This window comes from Heterodontus francisci, chromosome 3 (assembly GCF_036365525.1).
Source record: "Heterodontus francisci isolate sHetFra1 chromosome 3, sHetFra1.hap1, whole genome shotgun sequence".
In the NCBI taxonomy this organism is placed as follows: domain Eukaryota; kingdom Metazoa; phylum Chordata; class Chondrichthyes; order Heterodontiformes; family Heterodontidae; genus Heterodontus; species Heterodontus francisci.
The window spans coordinates 171,291,226-171,311,238 of record NC_090373.1 but is presented as its reverse complement, the minus strand read 5'-3'; the positions used below and the strand labels follow the sequence as shown (position 1 = coordinate 171,311,238).

The window sequence follows — 20,013 nt, the reverse complement described above, 5'->3', positions numbered from 1 at the left end:
GCCAGGAAATGACGTAGGGTGTCCGACGAGTCACAGAAGTAGGTGGGAAGAGACGGACCAGGGGAGAAAAGATAGAATCAAGATTGGAAGAAATAAGTTCAGTGGGGCAGGAGCAGGCTGACACAATGGGTCTGTTGGGACAGTCCTGTTTGTGGAATTTGGGAAAGAGGTAGAAGCGGGCTGTCCGGGGTTGCGGGACTATGAGGTTGGAAGCTGTAGATGGAAGATCTCCAGTGCAGATGAGGTCTGTGACAGTCCTGTGGACAGTAGCTTGATGTCCGGTGGTGGAGTCATGGTCCAGGGGAAGTAGGAAGAAGTGCCTGAGAGACAGTTTACCAGAAGTTTACCAGCAGCTGAAAGGACAAACCAACCTGTAAGGAAGAGATGACCCTGTAAATGGTGTTGTTTGTTAGTGCCATGATTGGATGAGTGAGTTTATCACACAATGAGTCAGGTGCTGGAAGAGACCAGTTTTACAATAGGGTCCTACAACAAGTGTAGCACCCTTATTTAAATATTAAAATGAGTGCTTTTAACCCTTCCAGCGCTCAATCCAAAATGGTGGGCAATGCACTTCCAGCATGGAATGAGCGCGCTTGCACGTTGCCTGCCATTGGACCATTGGGCACCAGTTTTATGTGTTATTGTTTTTCTGGCCTGAAGACATTGATTCCTTCTTGTCCCAGGAGGAAAGGACTTAAAATTTGGGAGCAGAATGGGAAGGAAAAAAACACGGTTCCAGAATAAATGATTAGAAATAATGATGGAACAAATAGAACAATAAAAATGGATCCAGCATTGCATTAAAGACTCCTGTTACAGTTTGATCAGCTTAGGAAGCCAGTTATCGAACAGGCCAATTCTATACACTGGTGCAGGAGATTGCAGGAAAACCGTGCATCTGCAATTGGATGCACCTTCCCAAGGTAAAAACACCTTGAGATGCCAAGCATTCTACCCAGTCTTCCTCTTACAAACCTGTTCCTTTTCATTTTCGGACTCTCTTTTTCTTTCTAATTGTCTGAATCTGATGCTGTATTGGTAATCGTGGTGGTTTTTATTTGATATTTAAGCATCAGTTGAGAATTATATTACCCCGTTGTCCCCTTGGATAGAAACTGTGATATCCTGTTGTATATTCCTTGTACAGTTCGTCCTCACCCATCCTCTCGGTGCTTGCTGTTGAATCTTCTGTAGTGAGAGTGGTGCAAGCTTCCTGGTTATACCCCACAAACAGCAACTTGCAGCAGAATTTGTCCAATTACGTTTTCTCCCATAATTTCCCCCGAACCTGCCCAACCCTATTGTACAGACATACATGGTGCTTGACTTCTGTTATCTCTGTTTTCAGTCTAATCACAAGCTTCTACAGTCTCTGGGTTAATGGCCCATCCTCCAGACCTTGAAACTAACAGCCTTGGTGACTGCAGTCAAGTCTGAATACATTGTTCGTTTTACAGATTTAATTAGAAGAACAAACATAACTGTGGCTTATCGAAGCTGAGAAATTAAATGTAGTCTTTCAAGGTCCAATATTCCAAACTAATTAAATAGGTTGTAAATTGGACCAAGGAATAGACAGAATACTCAAATGCCTGGAAAAACCTATTATCAAAAAATTGTTTGAAGATTTTTATGGTGAGAGCAGTAAGGTTGAGTAAGAAGATTTTACAGTTTCACATCATGTGAATTTGCTCTGAAAAGAGCAGTTGTTTCCTTGCAAAAAGGAGCTCTTAGAAGAACTGGCAGGTCTCGACGTTTTGGGCAGCGTCATGAGAACGAATAACAGGAACGGGTGGAAACAATGGGTTTATATGTGCTGGAGAATGGGAATGTGGACAGGATCTTACTGCTGATAAGTCATGACATGTTCTTCTTCTTGCTGGCATTGTTCAGCCGATGTGTTCCATGATAGGTTGGTACTTGCTATTGTTCTTTCTGCTGATTGGTCAGCTATTGTATCATAAGAACATAACCTAAGAACTAGGAGCAGGAGTAGGCAATTCAGCCCCTCGAGCCTGCTCCGTCATTCAATACGATCATGGCTGATCTCATCTCGGCCTCAACTCCACTTTCCTGCCCGTTCTCCATTACCCTTCAAACCATTACGAATTAAAAAATCTGTCTGTCTCCTCAAATTTATTCAATGTCCCGGCATCCACCGCACTCTGGGGTCGTGAATTCCACAGACTCACGACCCTTATTTACAATTTATATAGATGATTTGGAGTTGGGGACCACGTGTAGGGTGTCAAAGTTTGCAGATGACACTAAGATGAGTGGCAGAGCAAAGTGTGCAGATGACTGTGAAACTTTGCAGAGGAACATAGATACATTGAGTGAGTGGGCAAAGGTCTGGCAGATGGAATACAATGTTAATAAATGTGAAGTCATTCATTTCGGTAGGAGTAACAGTAAAAAGGATTATTACTTGAATGGTAAAAAGTTGCAGCATGCTGCTATGCAGAGGGACCTGGATGTCCTTGTGCATGAATCGCAGAAGGTTGGTCTGCAGGTACAGCAAATAATTAGGAAGGCAAATGGAATTTTGTCCTTCATTGCTAAAGGGATTGAGTTTAAAAGCAGAGAGTTTAGTTTAGTTTAGTTTAGAGATACAGCACTGAAACAGGCCCTTCGGCCCACCAAGTCTGTGCCGACCATCAACCACCCATTTATACTAATCCGACACTAATTCCATATTCCTACCACATCCCCACCTGTCCCTATATTTCCCTACCACCTACCAATTGCTAGGGGCAATTGCTAATGGCCAATTTACCTATCAACCTGCAAGTCTTTGGTATGTTTCAGCTGTATAAGGTACTGGTGAGGCCGCACCTGGAGTACTGTGTGCAGTTTTGGTCTCCTTACTTGAGAAAGGATGTACTGGCACTGGAGAGGGTGCAGAGGAGGTTTACTAGGTTGATTCCGGAGTTGAGGGGGTTGGCTTATGAGGAGAGACTGAGTAGATTGGGATTATATTCATTGGAATTCAGAAGAATGAGGGGGGATCTTATAGAAACATATAAAATTATGAAGGGAATAGATAAGATACAAGTAGAGAGGATGTTTCCACTGGCAGGTGAAGCTAGGACAAGAGGGAATGGCCTCAAGATTAGAGGGAGCAGATTTAGGACTGAATTAAGAAGGAACTTCTTCACCCAGAGGGTTGTTAATCTATGGAATTCCTTGCCCATTGACGTAGTTGACGCTTCTTCAGTAAACGTTTTTAAAGCGAAGGTAGATATCTTTTTGAACAATAAAGGAATTAAGGGATACGGTGAGAGCGCGGGTAAGTGGATCTGAGTCCACGAAAAGATCAGCCATGATCTTATCGAATGGCGGAGCAGGCTCGAGGGGCCGGACGGCCTACTCCTGCTCCTAGTTCTTATGATCTTATGAACAAAGAACAAAGAAAATTACAGCACAGGAACAGGCCCTTCGGCCCTCCAAGCCTGCGCTGATCCAGATCCTCTATCTAAACCTGTCGCCTATTTTCTAAGGGTCTGTATCTCTTTGCTTCCTGCCTATTCATGTATCTGTCTAGATACATCTTAAAAGACGCTATCGTGCCCGCGTCTACCACCTCAGCTGGCAACGCGTTCCAGGCACCCACCACCCTCTGCGTAAAGAACTTTCCACGCATATCCCCCCTAAACTTTTCCCCTCTCACTTTGAACTCGTGACCCCTAGTTATTGAATCCCTCACTCTGGGAGAAAGCTTCTTGCTATCCACCCTGTCTATACCTCTCATGATTTTGTACACCTCAATCAGGTCCCCCCTCAACCTCCGTCTTTCTAATGAAAATAATCCTAATCTACTCAACCTCTCTTCATAGCTAGCGCCCTCCATACCAGGCAACATCCTGGTGAACCTCCTCTGCACCCTCTCCAAAGCATCTACATCCTTTTGGTAATGTGGCAACCAGAACTGCACGCAGTATTCCAAAGGTGGCCGAACCAAAGTCTTATACAACTGTAACATGACCTGCCAACTCTTGTACTCAATACCCCGTCCGATGAAGGAAAGCATGCCGTATGCCTTCTTGACCACTCTATTGACCTGCGTTGCCACCTTCAGGGAACAATGGACCTGAACACCCAAATCTCTCTGTACATCAATTTTCCCCAGGACTTTTCCATTTATTGTATAGTTCACTCTTGAATTGGATCTTCCAAAATGCATCACCTCGCATTTGCCCGGATTGAACTCCATCTGCCATTTCTCTGCCCAACTCTCCAATCTATCTATATTCTGCTGTATTCTCTGACAGTCCCCTTCACTATCTGCTACTCCACCAATCTTAGTGTCGTCTGCAAACTTGCTAATCAGACCACCTATACTTTCCTCCAAATCATTTATGTATATCACAAACAACAGTGGTCCCAGCATGGATCCCTGTGGAACACCACTGGTCACACGTCTCCATTTTGAGAAACTCCCTTCCACTGCTACTCTCTGTCTCCTGTTGCCCAGCCAGTTCTTTATCCATCTAGCTAGTGCATCCTGGACCCCATGCGACTTCACTTTCTCCATCAACCTACCATGGGGAACCTTATCAAACGCCTTACTGAAGTCCATGTATATGACATCTACAGCCCTTCCCTCATCAATCAACTTTGTCACTTCCTCAAAGAATTCTATTAAGTTGGTAAGACATGACCTTCCCTGCACAAAACCATGTTGCCTATCACTGATAAGCCCATTTTCTTCCAAATGGGAATAGATCCTATCCCTCAGTATCTTCTCCAGCAGCTTCCCTACCACTGACGTCAGGCTCACCGGTCTATAATTACTTGGATTATCCCTGCTACCCTTCTTAAGCAAGGGGACAACATTAGCAATTCTCCAGTCCTCCGGGACCTCACCCGTGTTTAAGGATGCTGCAAAGATATCTGTTAAGGCCCCAGCTATTTCCTCTCTCGCTTCCCTCAGTAACCTGGGATAGATCCCATCCGGACCTGGGGACTTGTCCACCTTAATGCCTTTTAGAATACCCAACACTTCCTCCCTCCTTGTGCCGACTTGACCTAGAGTAATCAAACATCTATCCCTAACCTCGACATCCGTCATGTCTCTCTCCTCGGTGAATACCGATGCAAAGTACTCGTTTAGAATCTCACCCATTTTCTCTGATTCCACGCATAATTTTCCTCCTTTGTCCTTGAGTGGGCCAATCCTTTCTCTAGTTACCCTCTTGCTCCTTATATATGAATAAAAGGCTTTGGGATTTTCCTTAACCCTGTTTGCTAAAGATATTTCATGACCCCTTTTAGCCCTCTTAATTCCTCGTTTCAGATTGGTCCTACATTCCCGATATTCTTCCAAAGCTTCGTCTTTCTTCAGCCTCCTAGACCTTATGTATGCTTCCTTTTTCCTCTTAGCTAGTTTCACAATTTCACCTGTCATCCATGGTTCCCTCATTTTCACAGGAACATGTCTCTCCTGCACGCTAATCAACCTCTCTTTAAAAGCCTCCCACATATCAAATGTGGATTTACGTTCAAACAGCTGCTCCCAATCTACATTCCCCAGCTCCTGCCGAATTTTGGTATAGTTGGCCTTCCCCCAATTTAGCACTCTTCCTTTAGGACCACTCTCGTCTTTGTCCATGAGTATTCTAAAACTTACGGAATTGTGATCACTATTCCCAAAGTAGTCCCCTACTGAAACTTCAACCACCTGGCCGGGCTCATTCCCCAACACCAGGTCCAGTACGGCCCCTTCCCGAGTTGGACTATTTACATACTGCTCTAGAAAATCCTCCTGGATGCTCCTTACAAATTCTGCTCCATCTAGACCTCTAACACTAAGTGAATCCCAGTCAATGTTGGGAAAATTAAAATCTCCTATCACCACCACCCTGTTGCTCCTACATCTTTCCATAATCTGTTTACATATTTGTACCTCTATCTCATGCTTGCTGTTGGGAGGCCTGCAGTACAGCCCCAACATTGTTACCGCACCCTTCCTATTTCTGAGTTCTGCCCATATTGCCTCACTGCTCGAGTCCTCCATAGTGCCCTCTTTCAGCACAGCTGTGATATCCTCTTTGACCAGTAATGCAACTCCTCCACCCCTTTTACCTCCCCCTCTATCCCGCCTGAAGCATCGATATCCTGGGATATTTAGTTGCCAATCGTGCCCTTCCCTCAACCAAGTTTCAGTAATAGCAATAACATCATACTCCCAGGTACTAATCCAAGCCCTAAGTTCATCTGCCTTACCTACTACACTTCTTGCATTAAAACAAATGCACCTCAGACCAGCAGTCCCTTTGCGTTCATCATCTGCTCCCTGTCGACTCTTCCCCTTAGTCACGCTGACTTCATTATCTAGTTCCTTACAGGCTTTAGTTAGTACCTCCTTACTGACCTCCTCATTTGGTTCCCATCCCCCTGCCACATTAGTTTAAACCCTCCTATGATCTTTGAGAGAAGTAATTTCTCCTCATCTCTGTTTTAGCAATGACCTCTCGTTCTAAATTGCCCCACAAGATGAAACATCCTATCTACGTCTACTTTGTCAATCCCCTTAATTATCTTATATACCTCAATTAGATCTCCTCTCATTTTCTAAACTCCAGAGAGTAAAGGCCTAAATTGCTCAATCTCTCTTCATAAGACAAACGCCTCATCCCTGGAATCAATCTCGTGAACCTCCTCTGAACTGCCACCAATGCAACTACATCCCTCTTCAAGTAACGGGACCAAAACTGTACGCAATACTCCAGGTGCGGTCTCACTAATGCCTTGTACAGTTGCAGCTACACCTGCATACTAGTTTTCTGCGATTCATGCACAAGGACACCCAGATCCCTCTGCACCGAAGCACTCTGAAGTTTCTCTCCATTTAGATAATAATATACCTTTCTGTTCTTCCGACCAAAATTGATAACCTCACACTTATCCAGTTAAACTCCATCTGCCAGATTTTGGCCCATTCACCTAACCTATCCATATCCAATTGTAAATTTCTTATGTCTTTATTGCAACTTACTATCCCACCTATTTTAGTGTCATCTGCAAATTTGGCTATAGTATCTTCTATCCCTGCATCCAAGTCATTAATATAGATTGTAAATAGTTGGCACCCGAGGACCGAACCCTGTGGCACCCCACTAGTTACATCTTGCCAACCATTAAAAGACCCATTTATCCCAATTCTCTGTTTTCTGTTGGCTAGCCAATCGTCTATCCAAGCTAATAAATTGCCCCTAATCCCATGTGATCTTACCTTTTGTATACACCTTTTGTGCGGCACCTTATCAAATGCCCTCTGGAAGTCCAGATATACTACATAGAACATAGAACATAGAACAGTACAGCACAGTACAGGCCCTTCGGCCCACGATGTTGTGCCGACCCTTTAACCTACTCTAAAATCAAACTACCTACAATACCCTTCATTCTACTATCATCCATGTACCTATCCAAGAGTCGCTTAAATGTCCCTAATGTATCTGCTTCTACTACCACCGCTGGCAGCGCATTCCACGCACCCACCACTCTCTGTGTAAAGAACCTACCTCTGACATCTCCCCTAAACCTTCCTCCAATCACCTTAAAATTATGCCCCCTGGTAATAGCCCTTTCCGCCCTGGGAAAAAGTCTCTGACTATCCACTCTATCTATGCCTCTCATCATCTTGTACACCTCTATCAAGTCACCTCTCATTCTTCTTCGCTCCAATGAGAAAAGCCCTAGCTCCCTCAACCTTTCTTCATAAGACATGCCCTCCAGTCCAGGCAGCATCCTGGTAAATCTCCTCTGCACCCTCTCTAAAGCTTACATCTACAGGATCCCCATTATTCACTTTACTTGTTATATCTTCGAAGAACTCTAGCAAATTAGTCACGGTAAGTTGATACATACCACTGTTCTTCTTGGGCTATGTTAACTGCAGAGCAGGTGGTAATGTGTTTCTTGAGTAGGGATCGCCAGATATCACTGATGAGCAGGTCATTGTCTTGGGGGAGCAGTGTGGTGTTGATAGATCTCTGTAGCTTCCCTGACATGTCTGGTATGCCAGTATGTAATGGATGAGATAAGTTTAGAATTGGACCATTAGATGTGTTAGTTTTGAGTTGAGTCTTGCCAGTTCTTCTAAACTCCTTTTTTAAGGAAGTAACAGCTCTTTTCAGAGCAAATTCACGTGGTGTGAAACCTTAAAATTGTCTTACTCGATGTAACCTATTATCAATTTAGCAGTTTAAGGTGAATCCACTATTCCAGACAAAGCTGCAATTTTTAATTCTTTCAGACAGGTCCCCCAAATGCCTTCTAAACCCATACTCCTTACAGTTGGCAGGTTATTGTACCCTGCTGAAAGAACATCATGGGAAAAATGATTCTCGACTTCATACAAATCATTAAACCTGCTGAAAACGCTGACATTTTGTTTATTTCTTTATATCCAGACTCTAGATAACTCCAAGCTTTTAACAGTGTTGCTTTTGTGTTTCTATCAGCCTCCCAATTCCCCACTCCACCACAGCAAAGGTCATGTTTCTACTTCATTATATGCATGGTGAACGGCTGATTGCTGACAGAAACAGTGACGACAAAGAACCCCATTCACACTCTGCCCACGACTACCTATCAGAGCGCATTCTCCCTCACAAGTATTTAGTGCCATGTAAATTTACTCTACTGAGATACGATTTGAAACAAAAAGTCTACTCCCTTGCCATTCCCTCTTCCTGGCAGGTTTTCAACATGTGCCACTGTGCAAGAAAATTATGAGCTTTTGAAGATACTTTCGATGTGCTCCATTAACAGTAGCTTCAATTAAGTCAGTGCTCCATTTAAAAATGGGTTTCTGATTTTTGAATTGAGAAAGGAAAGTAGATGCAAAGCTGTTTCAATAACTGGATTGCAATGCTCACTCAGACTTGCATGGTGAAGAGATGACTTTGGCAGCTAGTTCTCCGCTCAGAGAGGAACACATAAAAGGTTTACTGTTTGAGATTGTTTAAAACTTAAGTGTTGTACCCTTTCAGGTTTCACTGAAGCTTTTCTTTAAAGTTAAACCATCGATCAAAGATGCTTTGGAGGAAGACATTTAGTTGCCTTTTTTTTTACATGATTGTCAATGAAGTAATCATTTCTTGAAGACTTGACATAATTACTGAAAATGTCAGTCGAGACTTAAGCTTTTGTGTTGTATATAACTCTTTTATACAATTAGGTGTAATACTAACCTTAATAATATATATTTAAAGCAGTGGAAGTGGTTGCCTGCAGTTCAACCGCACTTTCAATCTGCATCTAGTACAAAAAAAATTCTCTTTCTGATTGGCTCCTGAGAAATTTGATCCAATGGGAAAACAAACATTTCCTTCACTGTCTTTCGGAACACTGCTCATAATAATGTGGAAAATCCCACCTCTAATCTTTTTTACATGTACAGCTTGACTTGCATTGTATCCTGATATTCACCGTGAGCAATGCACAGGGCATTTATTGTTTATTTTTCACCACTGTCAGCCCGCAGAAGGGGCCCTAGGGTTTTTGATAGTTGGTGCTTTCAAAGCAGCAAAGTATTTGTCCTGTGATTAGCTAATTTTCATCCATTTTGATTCACTGCTGTGCAGCAGAGTTCTGAGGGCATTAGCCTGGAATTTTCTTTTGAGCTGCTTCTGATCTGCTATGTTAACTTCATTGCAGCGGCAGGGAAACCTTGTTTACACTTGGGAAGTTATTTGCTGCAATTCCAGAGGAGCTTCTGGCAACAGAGCAGGAGCAGCTCTGAGGAAATTCCCAACTAGTCATTTTGGATCAGATACGTGCTGATTCCTACGACTCTCAGATCCTTGAATACAGTCAAGTTAACTAGCAGATCCTATGGAGCTAAGAAAGTTTTGAGGTGGAGCTGAAGTTTTTGATGAGGCTGCTACCATCTCTTTGGCTTTGTTTTGATGGCTCATGTACTATGCTGATTGATCTATGCTATTTGACACCACAGACCAAATGGATTGCTGCAGAAAACCGATCCCTGAGGCACCCCACTGGTGACCCCTCACCATGTCAGTCCTGCTTTATTCACATGTCTCCTCCACTTTGTCTGGTCTATCCATTTGTCAATCCACCTGCCTGTCCCTATTCTGTGACTCTGTGCCTTGCTACTTTGTGGATTAAGTGCTTGTGTGGCATGTTGTCAAGAGACTTGCTGAAATGTAATAAGTCACATCAACAGAATTTGCACTGCCAACCAGGTCTTTCCTTTCTTCAGTGAACTCCAGTAAATTTGTTAGGCACTACCTTCCACCCATAATTCCCATACTGATTTTCTTCTTTCTTTTTTCTTTTGGGCCTCCTTATCTCGAGAGACAATGGATACGCGCCTGGAGGTGGTCAGTGGTTTGTGAAGCAGCGCCTGGAGTGGCTATAGAGGCCAATTCTGGAGTGACAGGCTCTTCCACAGGTGCTGCAGAGAAATTTGTTTGTTGGGGCTGTTGCACAGTTGGCTCTCCCCTTGCGCCTCTGTCTTTTTTCCTGCCAACTACTAAGTCTCTTCAACTCGCCACAATTTAGCCCTGTCTTTATGGCTGCCCGCCAGCTCTGGCGAATGCTGGCAACTGACTCCCACGACTTGTGATCAATGTCACACGATTTCATGTCGCGTTTGCAGACGTCTTTATAACGGAGACATGGACGGCCGGTGGGTCTGATACCAGTGGCGAGCTCGCTGTACAATGTGTCTTTGGGGATCCTGCCATCTTCCATGCGGCTCACATGGCCAAGCCATCTCAAGCGCCGCTGACTCAGTAGTGTGTATAAGCTGGGGGTGTTGGCCGCTTCAAGGACTTCTGTGTTGGAGATATAGTCCTGCCACCTGATGCCACGTATTCTCCGAAGGCAGCGAAGATGGAATGAATTGAGACGTCGCTCTTGGCTGGCATACGTTGTCCAGGCCTCGCTGCCGTAGAGCAAGGTACTGAGGACACAGGCCTGATACACTCGGACTTTTGTGTTCCGTGTCAGTGCGCCATTTTCCCACACTCTCTTGGCCAGTCTGGACATAGCAGTGGAAGCCTTACCCTTTACCCTTGTCTTATCTCGCTGTTGCGTTACCTTCACCTTTAACTGAAAACAGATGTCAGGTTCACCCGTCCGCAGTTTCCTGGTGATCTTATCTCCTCTTTAATGATAGGTGTTAGCTCATGATTCCATAAGAATAGTGGAAGAGATGCACCCTGTATTGCTGGCAACAATTTCAAGTACATTTGATGAAGTTCATCCAGTCTTGTTGCCTTGTCCTCCTTTTAACTTCCTCATCTTATGCAGCATTCCTAGTTTTTTTGATACTTCCGGAGCTTTGAGGTATCTGATTCTCCATTCCCTGCACTGCAGTGTTTGCCTATTTTGTCATCACCTAAAGTTGTCAAATTTTTATAGTCCTGCTGCATCAAAAAGGGCCATACTCTGTGTAACATTGGGCTGGATTTTTATGGAGGCGGGGGACAAGTCGGTGAGACCGAACAGCAACATCCTGGTGGTAGCTAATTAAGTGGCTGCTGCCGAGGATGCCGTTCCCTTAATCTGAGGGTTGTCAGCCCAGCGGCATGACTGCTGGTGGTGGCCACTGCCGAGGCTACACCAGGGAAATAAGGGCACGTTGAAGGCCGTGTACCCTCAAAGTCAGGTAAGCAGGGTCTGGGGGCGTTGGGGTCGGTGATGCAGGCAAGAGTACAGGGGGTGTGTAGCTGAGGGAAGGTGGCGTCGATGCCATGGGGGCAGCCATTGTCACCGCAGAAGCCCCTTCTTGGGCCAAAGTGTGCCCAAAAAGGAGGCCTCCCCCATCCTCGAAGCCAACAGGGAGACTGCCAAGGTTTACTGGCCGCCTCCCCACGTGGTAAATCGCCCCCAGGCGCTGGTAAAAGGCCAGTGGAGGTGGGGAAAGGCCCTTAATTGACCACTTAAGTGGCTCAATTGGGCTGCGGGTTTTATCTCCCAACATTTGGTTAGTTTATCAATTATCTTCTTGCCCTCCCTCACCACCTTTATATCATCTGCATTACATCTTTTTTGTTCTCTTCTAATATCATGCTCACCATATTGGTCTCACTGGTAAATACAGAGGCAAAGTAATTATTTAATATTTCTGCCATTTTGCTGTCATTACCTGTGAGTTTATTGTGTGTGTTCCTTAATGGCCCTCTCCCTATCCTGATCTCTCTTTTATATATAAGTCTGTCGAATACTGAACTATTTCTTTTTATATTCCTTGTAATTTAATTTTGTCGTTTTTTCTTTTCCTTCCTAATTGTTTTTTTGACCTCTTTCCTAACCTTTTCCTATTCTCTTTGGTGATCCTCTCCTTTGTTGTCTGTCTACTTAGTGTGTGCCTTTTTCTTTAAATAAAATGGCAAAATTGAAACGAGCAAGTAATGACACACCATGGATGAATAGTTTGTTCTTGCTTTTTACTGGGATATATTTCTCCTAGTCTCTACTGATCACCCTTTTAAATGTTTCCCGCTGCTGCTCTATTTCTGGTTTTCAGTGAAAGTAAAGGTATGGGAGTTAAAGTAGAAGGAGAGTGGGGGATGGGCGCTGGTGCTCAACTAGGCCCTCTCCCTCCATCAATGCTTTACCGCCACAACCCACAGCTTCCTTTCATCAGGCAGTCTGGGAAGTAGCAATGAGAGGCAGACAGGGAAGTAAATTAGCTCGGAGTCTGGGACTTCCCCCTTCCTGCTCCCTGTTGGCATTTACACACGGCAGTTGATGAAATGGCAATCAAAGGTAGTCTGGGCAGAGGAAGGGGATTTGGTTCAGGATTTGCCTCTGGTTCCACCAGATTTCTGGCAAGTAGCAGCAGAAATGGGCTCTACTTGGCTGAAATCAGATGTGATCACAGAAAAAAATCCAAACTTGCATCTCATTGTCCCCATGGGTTTCTGAACTTGGCTGTGCGAAAACAAAACATTGGGCCGACCAGAATTTATAAGAAACATCTTAATAAAAACACTTCCTTTTTTTAAAAAGTGTTAACGTTAAACTAGTAATTTTGAAACTAAAAGTATGTTTTTAAAGTAAACAGTCAATGATGCCTCCGATAACCATTGTCCTCAGTCATCATGAGTTTCACCCCTGAGCCTCGAATGTTAAAATTACTGTGAAACTGTCGGATTGTCATTTAAGTCATGAAACCTATCTTTTTTTTATTCTTTCACAGTATGTGGGCATTGCTGTCCCGGCCAGCATTTATTGCCCATCCTTAATTGCCCTTGAAAAGGTGGTGGCGAACTGCCTTCTTGAACTGCTGCAGTCCTTGGGGTGTAGGTACACCCACAGTCCTATTAGGAAGGGAGTTCCAGGATTTTGACCCAGCTACAGTGAAGAAATGGTGATATAGTTCCAAGTCAGGATGGTGTGTGGCTTGGAGGGGAACTTGCAGGTGGTGGAGTTCCCATGCATCTGCTGCCTTTGTCCTTTTAGGTGGTAGAGGGTGTGGCTTTGGAAGGTGGCATTGAAGGAGGCTTGGTGAGTTGCTGCAGTGCATCTTGTATACGGTACACACTGCAGCCACTGTGCGTCAGTGGTGGAGGGAGTGAATGTTGAAAGTGGTGGATGGGGTGTCAATCAAGCGGGCTGCTTTGTCCTGTCTATATATGATTCCAATCCCATGCCAATGTGGTTGACTTATAGCAAGCCATAACATGCAGCAAGCCGCTCAGTTGCATCAAAACAATGAAGAAGTCATGCCACCACCTTCACTGGTTAACTAGGTATGGACAATAAATGCCAACTTTGCCAGTGACAACCACATCCCAAGAATAACAAATAAAATGAAAAAGCACAGCTGCTCTGGCTGTGAATTTCTGTCCATAAAAATGGATGGACAGAAAATCATAGGCAACGCGTAGTGGAATCTCACAGAGCAGGCTCTGTGGGGTTTGTCTGAATCCATGCGTGGGGTGACCTGATCACTCACAAGTAACAGAACCACAAATACCTTAACAATTAAACACAGTCGAGGAATAGCTAGCTATTGTATCGTCCAATTCTGATGGCTTTTATAAATCCCAGGTTTTGTGAAAAATAAGCACGCGCTCAGTATTGGTTTGAGTTTTGTTTTTAATCAAAGTCTGAAGCCATCTGGTGAAAGGTCACTGACCTGAAACGTTAACTCTGCTTCTCTTTCCACAGATGCTGCCAGACCTGCTGAGTATTTCCAGCATTTATTGTTTTTATATCTGAAGTCATCTGATTGCATTTTAGCGCCAGTGCTTCTGGGAACCTCTGAGTATTCTCTGAAAATGAGAAATCAGCAACATATGTTGTAGTAAGAAAGTACTTTCCTCCTCTGAGAGGGGAATTTATGTGGATGTGTTGCAAAATATTTCTGAGCACTGTTGGTTGCTTGTTTTGTCACTGGAAACTTTTAATGCCAATGTTATAATGAAAGTGTTAGTTGTGGCTCCCCTGAGTTCAGCAGATTTAGCCAGTGAGTGACCAGGGCAGACCATGCAGGAATGCTCCAGCTTCAATCCCAGGTCTAAGTGGAGTTAAGGGTTCTCAGTTGGGGAGCAGTAAAGGTTGGACAATCAGCCCCAATGTCCCTGAGATATGGAAGGAGAGAAACAGTCAAGGTTCCCATTTCCTGTTGCTATTGTTGACTCCAGGTTGAATTATCTGTGTGTGAATGATGGGATGGAGCTTGGCTTTGTGGCTCAAATAACCTACTGATGCACACTGCTAAGGCCACAGCTGTATAAATGATAGGTACCAGGCGCTGTGCCCTGTCAACATGTTCATCAGTGAAAAAAAGAAGAGTAAAAATTGTGTTACGACTCGGTGAGAAAGGGGTCCAGGGGTCCCTAGCAGCCTTCACCTGGTCTTAGTGGAACAGTGTTCAATTTTTAAAACACCATGTTTTTAGCTCCCCCTTGGTGAATCCTTGTTCACTGCTTTCCAATTATAAGGCAAAGAAACCAGCACAAACAGGCTTTCTTAGGTTTAAAGAAGAAAAGTTTAAATTTATTAAACTTAAACTCAAATTCGGTTAATGCCTATGGATACGCAACATGCCCGCACTAGCGTGCATACGCGATACACGCATGCAGATAGAGACAGATATGAGAAGAAGAAAAATAAAGTGGAAGAATTTGAGGCAGTCTCTGACGAGGGTTTTTGTTACACTTCTTCGAGCTCACTGTAGAGTCCTTGATTGGAGGTAGATCTTGCAGTTCGTTGGGGCCCAGTATTCTTTTTAAACCTTAAATGAAAGTAAGAAATGCTGATAATACTCAGCAGGTCTGGCAGCATCTGTAGAGAGAGAAGCAGAGTTAACGTTTCAGGTCAGTGACCCTTCATCAGAACTGGCAAATGTTCGAAATGTAATAGGTTTTAAGCAAATAAAGCAGGGGTGGGGCAAGAGATAACAAAAGACAAGGTGTTGATAGGACAGAGGGTCATAGAGAATAACTGACCAGAAGGTTATGGAGCAAAGGCAAATGGTATGTTAATGGTGTGCTGAAAGACAAAGCGTTAGTGCAGAGAAGATGTTAATTGACAGAAAAATGAACAGCCCTGGCCCAAAGCACAAACATGAATAAACAGTGGTTAAAAAAAATAAATGATGAAACAAACTAAAATACAATAAACAAATAAAAAAGAAAAAAATAACTAAATAAAAATGAGGGGCCTGTCATGCTTTGAAATTATTGAACTCAATGTTCAGTCCAGCAGGCTGTAGTGTGCCTAATCGGTAAATGAAATGCTGTTCCTTGAGCTTGTATTGATGTTCACAGGAACACTGCAGCAAGCCCAGGACAGATATGTGGGCATGAGAGCAGGGGGGAGTGTTGAAATGGCCAGCAACCGGAAGCTCGGGGTCATGCTTTCGGACTGAGCGGAGGTGTTCCACAAAACGGTCACCCAGTCTGTGTTTGGTCTCCCCGATGTAGAGGAGACCACATTGTGAGCAGCGAATACAGTATACTAAATTCAAAGAAGTACTAGTAAATTGCTGCTTCATCTGAAAGGAGTGTTTGGGGCCTTGGATAGTGAGGAGAGAGGAGGTAAATGGGCAGGTATTCCACCTCCTGCGATTGCAGGAGAAGGTGCCATGGGAAGGGGACGAGGGATAATGGAGGAGTGTCGCAGAGGGAACGATTCCTTCGGGTTGCTGACGGGAGGGGAGGGGAAGATGCGTTTGGTAGTGGCATCACGCTGGAGATTGATCCTTTGGCTGTGGAGGCTGGTGGGGTGGAAAGTGAGGGCAAGAGGAACCTTGTCGCGGTGCTGGGAGGGAGGGGAAGGAGTGATGGTAGAGGTGCGGGAAATAGGCCGGTCACTGTCGAGGGCCCTGTCAACCACAGTGTGGGGGCGGGGGAGTAGGGGAGGGGGAACCTCGGTTGAGGAAAAAGGAAGACATATCAGAAGCGCTGTCTTGGAAGGTAGCATCATCGGAGCAGATGCGTCGGAGACGGAGAAACTGGGAGAAGGGAATGGAATCCTTCAGGAGGCAGGGTGTGAAGAAGTGTAGTCAAGGTAGCTGCGGGAGTCGGTGGGCTTATATTGGATATTAGTAGACAGTCTATCCCCAGAGATGGAGACAGAGACGTCGAGGAAGGGAAGGGAAGTGTTGGAGATGGACCATGTAAAGGTGAGAGAAGGGTGGAAATTGGAAGCATTGATAAAATTTTCCACTTCAGGGTGGGAACAGGAAATGGCACCGATACAGTCATCAATGTACCGGAATAAGAGTTGGGGGAGAGGGCATGAGTAGGACTGGAACAAACAATGTTTGACATATCCCACAAAAAGACAGGCATGACTAGGACCCACGTGGGTACCCATAGCAACCCCTTTTACTTGAAGGAAGTGAGTGGAGTTGAAGGAGAAGTTGTTCAATGTGAGAACATGTTCAGCCAGGCGGAGGAGGGTGGTGGTGGATGGGGACTGGTTGGGCCTCTGTTCAAGGAAGAAGCGAAGAGCCCTCAAACTGTCTTGGTAGGGGATGGAGATGCAGAGCGATTGGACGTCCATAGTGAAAAGGAGGCAGTTGGGGCCAGGAAACTGGAAATTGTCAAAATGATGCATGGTGTCAGAAGAGTCACGGATGTAGGTGGAAAGAGACTGAATTGGGGAGACAAGATAGAATCAAGATAGGAAGAAATAAGTTCAGTGAGGCAGGAACAGGCCGAAACAATGGGTCTGCCGGGACAGTCCTGTTGTGATTTTAGGATGGAGGGAGAAGCGGGCTGTCCGGGGTTGCGGGACTATGAGGTTGGAAGCTCAGAGATGAGGTCAGTGACAGTCCTGTGGACAGTAGCTTGATGTTCGGTGGTGGGGTCATGGTCCAGGGGGAAGTAGGACGAAGTGTCTGAGAGTTGACACTGAGCCTCTGCAAGGTAGAGGTCGGTATGCCAGACAACAACAGCACCACCCTTGTCTGCAGGTTTGATCACAATGTCGGAGTTAGACCTGAGAGACGGAGTGCAGCAAGTTCAAAGGGGGACAGGTTAGACTGAGTGAGAGAGGCAGAGAGATTGAGACTGCCGCTGTCTCGCCGACAGTTTTCAATGAAAAGATCGAGAGCGGGTAAGAGGCCAGATGGAGGGGTCCAGGTAGAGGGAGATTGCTGGAGGCGGATGAATGGGTCTGCTGGTCAGGGGGGAGGACTCCTGGTCAAAGACGTGAGCCCGGAGGCGAAGGCATGGGAAGAAGAGCTCAACGTCATACCGAGCGCGAAATTCATTGAGGTGGGGCCGTAACTGAGTCCTTCGCTGAGTACAGAACGTTCAGCGTCAGAGAGGGAAAGGTCAGAAGCAGTATTTTGCTTTTATTCTTCTTAAAGCTTGTTTGCTGTAGGAGACTTTTCTCTCTTGGGGTTCATCTGTCTTCAGTGGATTCAGCGGCTTGTGAGAAAGAGTTGGGAGCAGACAGGAGCGATCTTCTCAGTCCAGGAGCAAACACACTTTCTCAGTTCAAACTCTCTGTGGCTAGTTCAAAAAGCTCGAACAGCCAGTTAGTCATATGACCAGCTGGTCCAACCAGTCCTGGCCTCTGGATTGCATCACTCCAGCAGGCCCTGGAATGTGCTTCCCACCCATTCACTGTCCGATAATCAATATTGTGGGTTGAATGTGTCAGGGAATGGTCCTTTGTATACAGAAGCACCGTCTGTTAGTATGCAAATGTTTTTTCCAGCTGTGGCTAATCTGTTCAACAAGTCATTTTCTTGCTCCAGCAACAGTTCAAAATCAATGTTCATTTGACAAAGTCAATGTGACTCATTCTTGGCAGGTGGGGGCCTGCATGACAATTGACAGAGAGAAATCTATTTTGAAAAACTAGCAGCAAATTAGAATATAAATTATTAATCGGAACCTCCCTGGGCCTTAGGTAGCCCATAGGGTTGTAATGAGGCTGTCCATTTCTATCATTGACTTTCTAGTCATTTCATCTTCATTGGGAAGATTTACTGCTTATGTGTCTCAGAATTGATTGAAACATATAAGATCCTCAGGAGTCTTGACAGGGTGGATGTGGAAAGGATGTTTTCCCCTTGTGGGAGAATCTCGAACTAGGTGTCGTCCATTTAAGAGATGAGGAGAAATTTTTTCTGTGAGGACTTCTTTGGAATTCTCTTCCTCAAAAGGCAGTGGAAGCAGAGTCTTTGAATATTTATAAGGTAGAGGTAGATATATTCTTGATAAACAAGGAGGTGGAAGGTTATCGGAGGTAGGTGGAAATGTGAAGTAATCAGTTCAGCCATGAACTTATTGAATGACGGAGCAGACTTGAGGGATCAAGTGACCTACTCCTGCCCCTAATTCATATGTTTGTATGTATGTAATTGTTTTACATCACATATCTCTGCCTACCAGGGCGCCATCTTCCATGAGGTCGGCAGACCAAGGCTTGTATAGGTGATGTCAACTGTTGGTTCTCTGCACAGGACCACGCGGTTACCATTGATCAAGTTGATTAAGATAATTGTGTGTGTGTGTGTTTTAAAGAAAAAGGGATTCTTCCTTTCCAATTTACCTCTGGATTGTATACTATTTTGAACTGGAAATTTGGGACTTAATCTATAGTTGGATCTTTCTCATTAATTCCACAAAAGCACTTTGTGATCATTGGGAAATGGGTGAAAGGAGCCTGGGGCAATATATTTTTGTTTTTTCCTCTAGACAGATGTGCGATCTTTCTTGAATGTCAAGCTTGATCAGTTTAAAGATTTACGAGAACAGCAAACTTTGTTAGCGGGGAGCTTAAAATGGTATTTCGCAAGTGCTTGGGATCTGATAATTTTGGTGCTGGTAATTACACAATTTAATCCTTGGCTTTGGTCAGAATTTCTCTGTTTCAATTTCCCTACATAAACAGTGGGCCTGTTAACATCCATCACTACTCTGAGATTTTTAAAATGGATGCAATGCTTGGAAAGGGCCAATTCATTTTATTGTGTTTTTTTTTAATAACTTTTTTGTAATTCAGGAATTCATGAACGGACAAGATATAGCTGTGAAGCTCACAATCAAAAAGGAGTGGCAGTTTCAAAGAAAGCCCAGGTTAACATCAAGGGTATGTACTACAGAGAACTGTCATTACTGCCTTTGTCTAAGCACTATTGGAATTCAATGCCACAGCTGGGAATTTCCTTGAGGCTGCTCCCATTCCAACGTTGTAACCATACAGGAAGTACACTTAGTGTGCAAATGGGGTTTCTGGTGAAATTGTACCAGCAGAGTGGGATCTGCTCTGAGCAAATTCACCCCCATGCTTATTTTTAATATGTGTATGCTGTAATTTTTCCTGCATTCTTTCTTGCCATTCTCTCCCATCCCCGTCTTTCTTGAAAGCACTGTTGACTTGCTGGGGTCCAATTTCATGGGAATGGGTCGCCCTGTGCTATCTTGACAACAGCAATGACGTGCATTTATATTACTGGTAAGAGAATGCTTTACAACACTTCAAAAGGGTGAATTGGAGACCAAGGCTGAAGTCAAGAAACTTGGAGGGATGGACAAGAAAGACACCAAAGGGATTATT

General features: G+C 44.5%; 1 protein-coding gene across 2 annotated transcripts in view; it reads left to right on the top strand.

Annotated features, from left to right (window-relative positions):
• mertka (c-mer proto-oncogene tyrosine kinase a) overlaps positions 1-20,013 on the top strand; it is a 188,379-nt gene that overhangs the window by 73,039 nt on the left and 95,327 nt on the right. For both annotated transcript variants that reach the window (XM_068027609.1, XM_068027606.1), the window contains exon 5: positions 19,459-19,545. In XM_068027609.1, the coding sequence (XP_067883710.1) occupies positions 19,459-19,545 (87 nt within the window). The remainder of the gene's footprint in view (positions 1-19,458; positions 19,546-20,013) is intronic.